The sequence below is a fragment of the Punica granatum genome, chromosome 5, assembly GCF_007655135.1.
Source record: "Punica granatum isolate Tunisia-2019 chromosome 5, ASM765513v2, whole genome shotgun sequence".
Classification (NCBI taxonomy): Eukaryota; Viridiplantae; Streptophyta; class Magnoliopsida; order Myrtales; family Lythraceae; genus Punica; species Punica granatum.
Window position 1 is genome coordinate 7,944,094 of NC_045131.1, and position 13,933 is coordinate 7,958,026.

General features: G+C 34.6%; 1 protein-coding gene across 1 annotated transcript; it reads right to left on the minus strand.

Annotated features, from left to right (window-relative positions):
• Positions 1 to 93: 93 nt before the first annotated feature.
• LOC116207530 (protein SCO1 homolog 1, mitochondrial) lies at positions 94 to 3,529 on the minus strand. Its single transcript, XM_031540511.1, has 7 exons — positions 3,288 to 3,529; positions 2,766 to 3,038; positions 2,383 to 2,473; positions 1,502 to 1,714; positions 1,053 to 1,142; positions 815 to 947; positions 94 to 641 (listed from the first exon to the last, which is right to left on the minus strand). The coding sequence occupies exons 1-7, from the start codon at positions 3,411 to 3,413 to the stop codon at positions 515 to 517; spliced, it is 1,053 nt and encodes a 350-aa protein (XP_031396371.1). The 5' UTR covers positions 3,414 to 3,529; the 3' UTR covers positions 94 to 514.
• Positions 3,530 to 13,933: the final 10,404 nt, after the last annotated feature.

Sequence of the window (13,933 nt, forward strand, 5' to 3'; positions counted from 1 at the left end):
GGGGCTTCCTCCAATTGAAAGAGATAGAAGTCAGTAGTTAAGAGGAACAAATTCGATGTCCAATCACGATCACAGGAATAACACCTCAATTCCATGTCCAATCACGATCACAGGAACAACATCGATGAATTCGCGCCTGATCTCCAAACAATAATAAGTCACATTACAGCAAGCCTCGGAGTTGTTCGATACCAAGAAGGAACAACTCAGTGAACATAACTTTTCTACCTAAGTTCAGGTAAAAGGCTCGGGGACTTCGGCTCTTATTAAATATTAGAACAAATTGTAGAAAGAGAATACCAAAAGTTCAAGATCATCTCTTGTCCTCAAGTACACCGACTCCCTTCCGGCAAACATTGAAGGAAACAGAAGATTTCAAGTTCTAAATTGCTTGTAATAGCTCTGTCGAACTTGAAGCCAATGAGATGCCTAGGAGTTCAAATGGAAAAAATTTATGCCTGAAAGGCAAGCAAAGTTCAGGCAGACTCGGACATACGAAACAAAACAAGAGGCTTCAAGCTCCAGCTGATGTGAAGGATTTGTTACGCTTTATCTCGTTAATTATGCCATCAGTCAGGGTATCAACGTCGTTATTCTTCCCAAAGAATTTCACAAAGCCCATGTTGGGATCCATCAAATACCTGCACATTATTTGATGACGGTGATTAGGTTAAGCTCTTTCATCAATTGTTCGAAATTCAAACTGAAGAATAAGAGGTTCTAGATTTTAAGATAAAGGAATATCAAGTGATCAACAAAAGTGAATACGAACATATATACATAAAATTGGGCAAAATAAGTAGTAAACACGTACATGACTATGGAATGATCAACAAGATAATCAGAGTCCTCCTCAGCAGTCTTCATGTAATAGACTCGATATGCCCGAGCAACCTTTTTTATCTCGTCAGGGGTACCGGTCAACCCAATTAACTTTGGATGGAACTCTGTAGTTGCAACAATTAATTTAAGGATTATATTGATATTCCCCTGAGTCATACTCTGTTCATCTACAACCAAAGTATATTTCAAAGTTTGGATGACTTAGGAACCTTTGACATATTCATGTACTTGCTCCACAGTATCTCTTTCGGGGTCAACAGAAATGAAGACAGGCACAATCTCGATCCCAGCTTTTTCCTCTGCATAATGAAAGGAAGAAGAGATCAGAAGTGCACTGTAAACAAGTGGCTCCCTACTTTTTTACTTCTAATCTACATCTACATCTTCTAAAAACGGGCATGATAGCATCAGTCAATAAGATGGAGTAAAAGAACGCCTTCTCCTACAGGGGGGGAAAAACACCTCAGTTGTTATCCCAGTTTTGTTCAATTTCAGATGCTAGCAAATCAAGCAACTACCTCATTTTATATTCGACCCAACATCAAATATAGAAGTCAATTATGTTAAACTGCATTCCCCTGAAAGCAAGTACAAGGAGGTAATATTTCCACTCCATAACACATCCACTTTAAGATGAGAAAGAAAGGGAAGAGCTCACTAATTTTATCAACTGCAGCAGCTAACTTCTGTAGCTCATCCGGGCAGATATCAGGGCAATGAGTGAAGCCGAAATAAATCAATGTCCACTTTCCAAGAAGACTCCGCTCAGTTACACGCTTGCCTTCATCGTTGACAAGACTAAAAGGACCACCAATAGCAGCTTTTCCAGCAGAAGGGCCCTCCTTTACCGCTTGTGATTTGTTACTTATTTCTACAACGTTGAACCTTATATCAGTATATAACAGCAAAACAAAGCAAAAACATGGGAATTGAACCAGACAGGTCTGTGAAGCTACAAAGTTGTAACGAGGATGAGTAGCATGGCTTAATTAGTATAGCAATTCAAACTAAGAGGAAAAAAAACGAATGGATATTATTTCAGGTAAAATCTGGGAGATAGAAACATAACAAGCAGGTGATAAAGTTAGGTTTATCATTCACCAAAAAAGAAACATGTAGCTTTAACTTATCATTGCACTCCACATACTACAATGGCAGTTGACAAAGAGGATGCTATACGATACACATCAATCAGCAATCATGAGCAGCATACTCAGCTCATAGTTGAATTGAAGATTACACAAGTTGGACCAGAAACCATGACAACCAAACAATAAGTCATGCACCGTGAAAATTCACTTTAAGGTTTATGACAGTCCGTCATATAAACATCACAAGCAAACATCCAAACAAAGTTCCCAGCACATATGAGAACAAATACAGATATACATCAATGTGATTGGCCATATCAGATTAGAACTCTCAAGGTGACCTTTCTGCAGTATAAAAAGTTAAGGTGGGGAAATTAGTTTTCCAACAACATTTTTGCAAGTCAAATTTCAAAACCACACACATATATCACTCACCATAGTAGAATACCTTCAATGCGTTGCTTCTTTTCTTTGTCGTAATAGTATACCAATCCAGCTCCAGTGGCAACCAGGAAGAGAAAACTCAGCCACGACACAGGCTGCCAAGAAAAGTGAGGAAAGGTTGTGCTCAGTTTCACAAAGCTATTACTGCAACCGCAAGGCAGGATCCACAGAAGAGGAACAGAACAATCTTTTTCTGTTCTATAGTACAGCCATATTATAGATTCTTGCTAATCATTCGTAGTTGGTATTCTCAATTACCATTCCTTAAAATTGTTTCCTCTCTTTCATTACACCCTGACCATTTGATTTCCTCATAGAGTAGCCCAGTAGCATCCAGATACATCAATTAAAGAAAAGTGGAAACTTTGAAAACGGGCAGGGCAGTACCCCTCCACGAACAGGTTTTCCATAGGTGCCTTGATCAGACCCTTCCGACTTCCCTTCTCCGGCGGATTTAGCCTCTGCATCCGTTTTTGCTTCTAACTTCGCCGCAGCCCCTTGATTGGACCCTTCCGACTTCCCTTGTCCAGCCGATTCAGCCTCTGCGTCGGTTTTTGCTTCTGCATTTGCCGCACTGTTACCTGCAGCAGTGCTGGTACTCAGGTAGAGACACCTTTGGTGAAACTCCAAGGTCTGGACTCCAAGTCCAAGAGGCGTGAGCTGAAGGAAAAAAGTTTATGATTGAGCATTGTTTCGTGCTTGAAAGGAGATGATTGATCAATCTAGTAACAGAGAGTCATCCCATTCTTCTACAATTTCTTTTTTCCAGGACATGGAAGATTTAGTTTCGAAACGGAAACCGAAAGGACTTTCACAAGCGAGCGCCGCCTGATTTCAACAATTTCTCACCTCCGAAAGAGAGAAATGGAATTCGCGGTGCGTTCAAGGTGTGTGACGAGAGATACGCACCGAGTGAAGTGGCGAGAGGGACCGCTCCGGCAGCGGCGCCAAGGGAGAGACCGATCTGGCCGGAGGACGGAGACACCGGTGCAGAAGCCGGAGACTCCTCGCGTTCCTGGAGATGAGAGACGCCATTGACGATCGCGAAGAGCAGCCTGAAGCGGTGAACGGATTTCTATTCTATATTCTAAAACCCTTCCGAGGGGGTTAAGCTCTTGCCTTCTATTTCATCTATCTATAATGACCCCTGTGTGTCAAGTCGAGCCGCAGATTACTTAGGCTTAGTCTTTTTGAGTAAAATATCTTAATCAACACAATTTAACTCCCTCTTTTTTATTTACAAATTTAACAACACAATTATTATTTTTTATATTTTTTACATCTACATTTTTATAATTAATTTTTTAATAATAAATTCTTTTTCTATTTTTACGTAATAATTTTTTCATTGACTTTCACATATATATATATATATATATTCTCACATATTAACATATTTGTCAACACTTGCAAGTATTGCACAAAATTAAGTTGAGTTGACTCGAAAATTGATGATCTTTGCAAATGTGCCCGTAATTTCTTTTATATTTCCAATGGCTGCCCCCATTTTATTGAAAAATTCAAAAGAGACTTGCCCAATGAGAACAAAAAATTATCCCAAAAATAAAGGGGTTGTTTATTTACTTCTATAAATCAGAAACATTCCGAAAGCTCTTATGGAGAGTACGTTCGTTTTTCATATTTGAGTTTCTCTTATATTTTTTAAAAATACGAATAAATTAATGTAAATATATGCATTATTTAACCATGAAGCGGGTAATAATAATATATTAATATAATAATATACATTTATTTAACTATGAAGTAAATAATAATAATAATTATTATTATTATTATTATTATAGTATATACTTTTACTTATTTGTGAAGTAAATAATAATAATAATAAAGATCATAATAAATAAATAAATATTATAATGATAAATGTAATAATAATAATAGTAATAGTAATTTGTCAAATACAAAAAGCTTTAATTAATCAGCTACATTAATTTAATTACGAAATTTATTTTATTTAACTAAGAAAAAAATACAAGATGAGCCTTCTTTATGTTCTTAATTCAATTTTATAGGTCGATTTATAAAGTATTTAAACAAAGATTGTTACTTCTAGAACTTGGATAAACCAATAATATTATAGATAATATGCATCAATATAATAGTATAATAAGAGTTGGTCGAAGAATACATCACATATTTTTATTTACTTTATAATGATTGTATCAAATTGAGTAAAATTTAATTATGAAGCAAATAATCTATATTTTTCATTGTATATAAATTGTGTATGATTTTATTTATTAATTTTCTCGTGCATGAAACGGACAACCCTACTAGTTTTTATAAGAACTATTTCAGTTTTTAACTAGCTCCAGTCCATCTCAATCCGGACGTGGATGCTTATGTACCATGCAATTATGTCTCGTTCCCGGTAAATTAATATCACTATTGGAAATCTTAATTACAAGCTAGAAAATCTAGTTAAATTGTCTCTAGAATATGATCGACCTTTTAATACGGTTCTCATATTGGTCAAGTGCATATATATGCATTGGATTTGTTCCACTCCAGCAAAGTAAATTTCAGTCTTCCTCGGATTGAGTCTCAGTCGAGACAACATATTCCTTTAGAACAATAAGGGTGATCACACAATTTTCCCGCTGCTGCTGCCGAATTAAGTAGCTTAGAGAGGACCTCAATAGTTATTACAAAAAATATTTGAGCCCTTTGAAGTAGCAATGTAGACTTCCATTCAATGAAATAGAGAAATTAGGGCCACTAATGCAAGTAAGAATCCATTGTGTAAACCTCCCCGGAATCAGCTTGAAAATATATATTGCTCCGTTTGTTTTCAGGATCTGATTTTAAGATTTTAACTCTATTCTCTACACAATAAAAATCAATTCTTCAAAGTTAAAAAGGCGAGCCCCATACATAAATCTACATACAATTCTATTATACTCAATTCAATTTTTAATATTAAATTTTCATAACTATTCATTACTTTTTCACATTCTTTTCTCATAATTCAATACCACAATCATTACAATCTAATTAAAATCAAAATTCAACTCTTAAACCAAACTCAACTTTAAAACGCCTTCATGATTTCAGCTTTAATGGAGCACCTTGGACTCATCCCAAGCCTCTTGTACCCCTCCACCAACTCATGAGCCACAAGTATAGGAATTGAGGCTGGAAGATCTTGAGTCTATTAGATAGTATCTTAGTTATGCACTTATATGTAATGTTGCAACAGGATATTGGCCAAAATTCCATCATTTTGGAGGGATTCTGAACTATTGGCATCAATTAATTTTCATTTTCTTTCTTCTTCTTCTTTTTTTCCTTTTTTCTTTTTGATTCCAATAACATATTCTAAAATTTATTTCGAGTTGCAGCATTATTCATTTTGTTCCTTTAGATTCAAATTGTACAGTGTGTCCATCATCTTCCCCATGGTGAGCTTTGACTTTGCCAGTGGGGTGTCGATAAATTTGACCCGAAGGAGTATCTCTTGCCAGGGCCGTACTTTGTAAGTGTTAAGACTTCTCCTGCTCTTGTTAGTTATTAAGCGAGATAGGGAAACGTGATTTTTTACTTACTCTAGCTATATGGCTCAGTTCACAGACTTCGCATTCCCTGCGCTGCCTGGGCTTCCCGAAGAGCAATACTATTATCATGGTTTCGGGAGGTATGAAATAAATCGAGTTATATATACCCTATCTTTCCTTGCATAAGTGTACTTTTAGGGAAATCTTGATCGTTTTCTTTGGGTGTTGCTGATTTAGTACAGAAAAATAAGATCACCGTCTTTGATCTTGCGAGCCAGCGGATAGGATGGTTGGCATATGATTGTAAATACCTTTAGAAGAATACCTTTAGAAGAATCAATCGATACTTATAATTAATTGTTTGAATGCCTGAATAATGAACTAAAGGTGTTTCTGTTTTCCGTCAGGTTTCTTACCAGTGAATTTCTCGACCATCCCAATTACCAGAGGGGGATGCAGTACAGGGAGAGGATCGGGCAGCCTATTCATTGTCTAATGTTTATTATGTTATATTAGTTTACTGGTTGTAGCAATTGGATGTCTGAGCTGATCATTATTAGTATCATTGTAGTTTTTTCTTTTTTCTTTTTTGTGGATTTTGAGTCTGTTTAAGCGATTAATTTGGAAACAATTTCGTTGAGTTTGGTTTCGGAGTTCCTGAGATTTCGGACAGATTATAGATTGAAATAGCAGTTCTGCCTTATATAATAAATGAAACACTATTAATAGTGTGTATAATACGACAATAGTAACAAATATGTATATCATCATTTAATAATGATAATATAACAGTGTGTATAATACCATAATAATGTGATGTATATCACATATATGTACATACATATTTGTAAATATGTGGCCACATACTATAATTTTATAAATAATTATTTTAAAATCTATATTTATTGAGTTGGTTAATATATTTAATAAATGTACAAGCCCATAGTAAGCCCGCGGGCCACATACTAAGTATTGTAGCGGCAATTAAAAGCTTGTAACTCGGTATTGATTGAGTATACATTGATAATTATTATGTAAATATTTATATCGTAAAGTCATTCACATTATATATTCCGTTCTTTGTTAATGAGCAAATTTTAGTTATTTATGGTCCATGATAGTAAAAAGATCAATTATTGTTGAGTTGTTAATGACTTACATGCATATATATTTTCCATAGCAGTCAACTAGCATTCATTTGGACTATAAGAGGGAATTTTACCATCGCCGGAGATGCCATCTTCTTCATTTTTTTAAAAATTATAATACATTATTACATATTTCGTTTCGTAATGAATTTATTATTTTAGATAATCTATTCATTTCTACGACCCATAATTAATATTATGTTATTTGCTTTGAACGGGTCAAACCAATGTTCATTCATCCCCGCAAGCTCCTCGATGGCGCAACCTATCAAGTGTTCAGACTGAATGTGCGGTTCTGACTATGTGTGTGGCCCTCATCACCGATGCAGCTTTGCGATCCAATATGACAGTATTACTGGGTCGCAAGCTACATCTTGAGAGACATATTATTCTTTGATATGATCTCGGGACAGGGGTCTCGGTTCCCAAATTGTTTTACCCCAGTCCTCTTTGGATAATTATTCCATTTTTATTTTTAAAAAATTATTATTATTCATTTTTTTTCAATTAACTTTTCTTATAAGAATCACATCATTACTACTACTATTACTACTGCTACTACAACAACAACAAAGTAAGCTTTTCATGTTTATTAATGATATTTTGTTATAACAGATGCGTTGATCGTCAGTCCGGCTTATTTTCGCCGAACGAAATTATGGGGATGGGGCCGAGACCCAATTCTATAATAAATGAAACGCTATTAATAATGTGTATAATACGATAATAGAAACAAATATGTAAATCATCATTTAATAATGATACTATAATAGTGTGTATAATACCATAATAATTTGATGTACATCACATATATGTATATACATATTTGTAAATATGTGGCCAGCCGCATACTATAATTCTATAAATAATTATTTTAAAATCTATTTTATTGAGTTGGTTAATATATTTAATAAATGTATGAGCCCAGAGTAGGCCTACATGCCACATAATAAGTATTGCAGCGGCAATTAAAAGCTTGTGACTCTGTAATGGTTGAGTATATATTGATAATAATTATGTAAATATTTATCTCGTAAAGTCATTCACATTATATATTTCCGTTCTTTGTTAATGAGCAAGTTTTAGTTATTTATGGTCTAAGATAGTAAAAAGATCAACTATTGTTGAGTTGTTAATGACTGACATGCATATATATTTTCTATAGCAGTCAGCTAGCATTCATTTGGACTATAAAAGGGAATTTTACAATCACCAGAGATGCCATCTTCTCCTTTTAAAAAAAAATTATAATGCATTATTACATATTCTGTTTCGTAATGAATTTATTATTTTAGATAATTTCTTCATTTCTACGATCCATAATTAATATTATGTTCTTTCCTTTGAATAGGTCAACCAACGCTCATTCACCCCCGCGAGCTCCGCAACAGTACAACCCATCACGTGTTCAGACCGCGTATGCAGTACTGACTATATGTGTGGCGTGGCGATCATCACCGATGCAGCTTTGCGATCCAGTATGACAATATGACTGGGGGGGTCGCAAGCTACATCGTAAGAGACATCTTATTCTTTGATATGATCTCGGGACATGGGTCTCAGTTCCCAAACCATTCTACCCCATTCTCTTTGGGTAATTATTCCATTTTTACTTTTTAAGAATTATTATTATTCCTTTTCTTTCCAATTAGTTTTTCTTGTAAGAATCATCATCATCATTATTATCACCACTACTACAAATTAAGCTTTCATGTTTATTAATGATATTTTGTTATAACCGGTGCGTTGATCACCAGTCCGACTTATTTTCGTCGGATGGAATTACGGCGATGGGGCTGGGACCCGATTCTATAATAAATGAAACACTACTAATAGTGTGTATAATACGACAATAGTAACAAATATGTATGTCATCATTTAATAACGATACTTGTCCAACGTCAAATGTATTGATGTGCCATGGGCAAAGCCGAGGGTCACCGTCAGGAAGATCGTGGAAAAACCGTGACAGTTTGAATTAAAAGGAATAAAAAGAAAAAAAAATGAATAGTAGAAGAAAAATTTCATCAGATATCAATATTAGCTATAAATAATGATATAATATGATTCTTAGTAAATGATTAGTCTGAGTAGACAACTAACCTCCCGATCCCATATATATTAAAGCACTTCAATCCCGGGTAATTTTGAGGAGGTGCAGCATTCGAAACTGCTGCAACGATCTACAAGTAGAATTGCAAATTAATTAAAAACAAGAGAGAGAATATTATACAGACAGTTAAGTACGATAAACTTGGAATGGAATGTAGAAAAAGGGGGCCACATTTCAAATACTCTTTAGAACTACGGGTTTTGTTGGGCTCTTTAAACCCGACGGTGTGCAATTCACTAGTTTGGTAACATATTTGGGAGCCCAGAATTCGAAAATCTGAATCCGGCCCAAATTCAGATATATGTGCATATGGCCCTAAAAATTATTATAAACCGAAATGAAGGATTCTGGTCTTAAAATAGATGAATTACTTACCGATCCAATCAATGGGTCGAGCACCTTGCGTGTGGGATACATCAGGCTCGATAACAAAATGGTTGGCCTCGCGCGAGGCCCGTAAACTTAGCCATGGGGGTCGCCAGCCCTAGACTGAGCGAACCCAGGGCTCGAGGGACTTGAATTACTAAATAGAAAATGCATTGTGTTTCCGAGTCCTGAATGGCTCATAATAGCCACTGGTTCGTCAGAGCTCTGATCACCAAGGAGGAAGACAAACAATCTTTTTCCTTTTTTTCTTAATTCTAAGTTTTTATATTTTTAATAAATATTATTTTTAATAAGCACCATTTAATATTTTTTGGACGAAATTTAATATTGTATGGAAGACTTTATATTTAATACATTGTAATAGTCGTCGGACATGGGTATTTTGTTCTTTGTATAATAAGGGTAATTTTGTACTTTTGCCTTAATCATCTGTACCGATTTCCTCACATGAAATTTTATAATTATAACTCTCAAGTCCACTGTTACATCCTACCAACACAATTAAACTTATATGTAATCATAATTCTATTACATACTAATTCTTATTACGTACTTATTCCTTTATGACTAATTCCATTACATTGAGCCAAACGCAGCGTTAGTGATCTTGGATTACAATCATGGGCACATCTTATATTTGTAAAAATAAATCTTATATTATATTGTTAGGTATATTCTCCGTAATCTAGTATATTTACCAAACACAATTATCTTACTTTTCAAACTTTGACTCATAAAATGATTCTTTTTTATTTTTGGTAATGCCACATCTCTATAATCTAACAACGTCCGAAGCAAAAGATCAAGGGAGTTTAAGGTTCGTACTTGTGTTGTATTTGAGAGTATCATGACTGACCTAATAAACTAATTGTTTCAACTTAATGCTTTATATCCTAATAAGGAAATCCCTGCACTTATTATATATATATATATATATACCAGTCTGGCTATCCATGCAATGCATGAAAAATTAATAAATAAAATCAAGCACAATATATATATATATAAGATAAAAAAATTTATTACTTACTTCATAGTTAAATTTTGTTGCAATATAAATGCAGTCGTTATAAAGTATCAGGAAATTTTGACAATTTAAAATCGTTATTAAAAATACATTATGTATTATTCGATCGACCCTTATTATGCTATTATACTAATTCATCTTATTCATAATATTGTTGGCTTATTCAAGCTCCACAAATAATAATCCCTATTTAAATACTTTATAAATCGGCCTATAAGATTGAATTAAGAATAATTATACTATATTATATTATATTATATTATTACCAACTTCATGGTTAAGTATTGTCTATATTTACGTTAATTAAAAATAAAAGAGAAACTCGATAATATGAAAAATGAACGTACTCTCCGTGAGAACTTCAAAAATGCTTCCGGTTTATAGATATAGATATAGAAATAGATATATAAATAGATATAGATATAAATATAATACGTACTAAATTACCTATAAGAATCATGTTTTTATGTAGTTTTGGATTTTAGATTATTGTTTATATCAGTCACTCGAGATTATACAATACTTATTGAAAAAAAATATACAGTACTTATTAAAAAAATCGAGATTATACAGTAATTGTAAAACATTTATATATATAAGTAAAATTGACTCCCACAAATATTTAATAGGGTTATAGTTAATAGGTTTAGAATTGTCAATTTGCTTCATCTATTTATAATAGGTTTATCTTTTTTATATAAATGACAATGCATAATTTCATAAATATAACAAATTTAGATTAATATTGTTCAAATTGTCAACATAATAATTCATTAACTAAATGACTTTAAAAACAAGTTTGGTTTACAAAAATATGAATAAATTATTAATTAGAAATGTTGTTGTTAAAATGTGATCAATAATTCACAAAAAATAGTATCATGTATATGATAATGAATCCGTACAAAGCACTAGATAGAATACTCGTTATCACCGTATTGATGAATATCTCTTGCCTCTTGATGTAAATGCCCAAACATGATATCAACTTATCCAAAACGTGGATTATGCATCAACAAATTTTTTTTTCTTTTTTCTTTACTAGTTTGCATTAGTGACAGCACTGCCACGCAAACTGCAATTAGGGCAAGTTCAGTTCCGATGCGCGATTATGGAAACCAGGCCGGAGCATTTGGGCTTCATATGAGAATCTAAAAGTTGACCTCGACTATTTCCTTAAGGGCGCCAATATCATGCTTGGGCTCTTCATGTTGATTTGTGGGATGAACTAGAGCACATGGTCTCTTTCATTAGCTCAATTCCGTTGAGCTTTTCAACTTCTTTTATTCGAAATTCGACACAGCCATACTACCGGAGCGATCATACACCATTGCGACCCGTGTGAAGTGACCAGCTTGAAATTCCACAAATTTACCAAAAAGTTCCACAAATTGGAATGAAAGGTTAGCAAAGCAGAAAGCACGATGATTTCACTCTTCCTCACCAGTTCCACTCTCTTTTTTTCTTGGCTGAACCACTATTTCCACTCTCATAAACAACAGTTAGGCATCGTTTTTCTTATTATCCAAGTAATCAACTTTTAGAACATCTAATCAAACCTTATCCGGGCGGTGCGACGATGATTAAGGTCATTATCAGCAGAAGCAGCCATGATGCCTCGAACCACATGTTATTGCCACAAAACAATTGCTTATGCAAACATCCAAAACTAGGAAAACGTCTTGACCACGGGAGCAATAAAATCTCGATCAAGAAAACAATAAGATCAAAACTTGTAAATGCAGGCAAATTCAACATCCAACGTGAATTCTTCCATTTGGAAAAGGTTTGGAAGAAAATAAAATGAAATTACAAGAAAAAAATAAAACCCATTTGATTTTGTAATTTAATTTTAAAATTTTATCCCTACCTTTAACGCTACTCACTGTACAATAAAAATTAACAATATAATTATTACATTTTCATTTTTATTTAATTTTTTTAATCATTCAATTTAATTTTTAATAATAAATTTTTTCAACTATTCGTTACTTTCTCGTACTTTTTTTTCATAATTTAACGTCACAATCATTACAAACCAATTAAAATCAAAATTCACCTTTAAGTCACCTAAAAATTCAAACGCAATATAAAGGTTTTGATTCAAATATCTGCAAGAAAACCTTTGCTCTCCGTTATCACTTTCTTCGTTTTCCATATATATCGAGCATGTTTTCACCGCTTTCTGAAGTTTTCTCGTCCTACGATGAAACAGGAACTTATTCTCAAGATTTTCTGGAAAACTGGCCATAGTCTTGGCCCCGAGAGGAAAAGCAGAAAAAAGTGAAAACACATTCCCGCCGGAACCGGCAATTAATGAAAATGACTCCCTCTCCCACCGCCTTAATCGGAAAGAACTGGGGAGGTGGCCGGCGACCTCTTCGATCAGCATGAAAACGCGCCGATCAAGAGATGCCGATCATCAAAAAGACAAAATCATGAGAAAGCGAGACAAACAACAGAAGATAAAAGAAGGAGAGAAATTTCCTCAGGCGTCCGGGCAACAGCGAAGAAGCGGACGCTCTCCGCGTTGCTGATCCAGACGACCTGAGACTCGATGTCGCTTCATGGTTACGAACCGATCGGGCACTGACTGCAGGTCCCGGCGGCAAGACAGATGAAGCTGCGGAGAGCTGGCGGATCGCCGCAGCAGCTCAGAATCTCGAACTGAAGAAGAAATCCCAAATGCGCTGCAAACAATGTGAATAGAGAGGAGGGCTCGAAGATTCTGAGGAAGGTTAGAGAGAGAGAGAGAGAGCTTCATTAATGGCGTTGAATTTGGAATTCCGCCGGAAAGAAGAAAGAATCTCTATTCCGATTGGGACAGTCGGACCAATGGAAGGGGAGGACGTGGCGGGATTCGATTTCCTCGTACAGCCAGATATTTTATGGTGCATGCCATGGCGATGAAGCCACGACGTATCCACGTCCCGTCTAGATCAATCATCTCTCTTTTGTAGATCAAATGTTTAATTACCACAAAAAAAAAACTAATCTTTAATTTCCTATATCTATATGCATAGTATAATAAAATATAAATCTTAATAATTAATTAAAAAATACGGATGATCTCAGGATCAAAATTGCAAACTCATAGTAGAGACGTGTCATACTCATTACGCTACACTCTTTTGCTCTAATTTTTTTTTTTTAAATCCTATCTTATACTATTATATAAAAGTCAATAATTCTATTTGTGCACGCCGGCATTTAGGCTTTCCATTGGAAAGGAGGCTGGTGGCCACCGGCGGCCAGCACCCCCTTGCCGAGGTTGTCGAAGACCGTGTTCAAGACTAGGTTTTCGGTCCATCTAAACACAGGCGCAAATCTTCCACTATCCTATGTAATTTCTACGTATATCATCG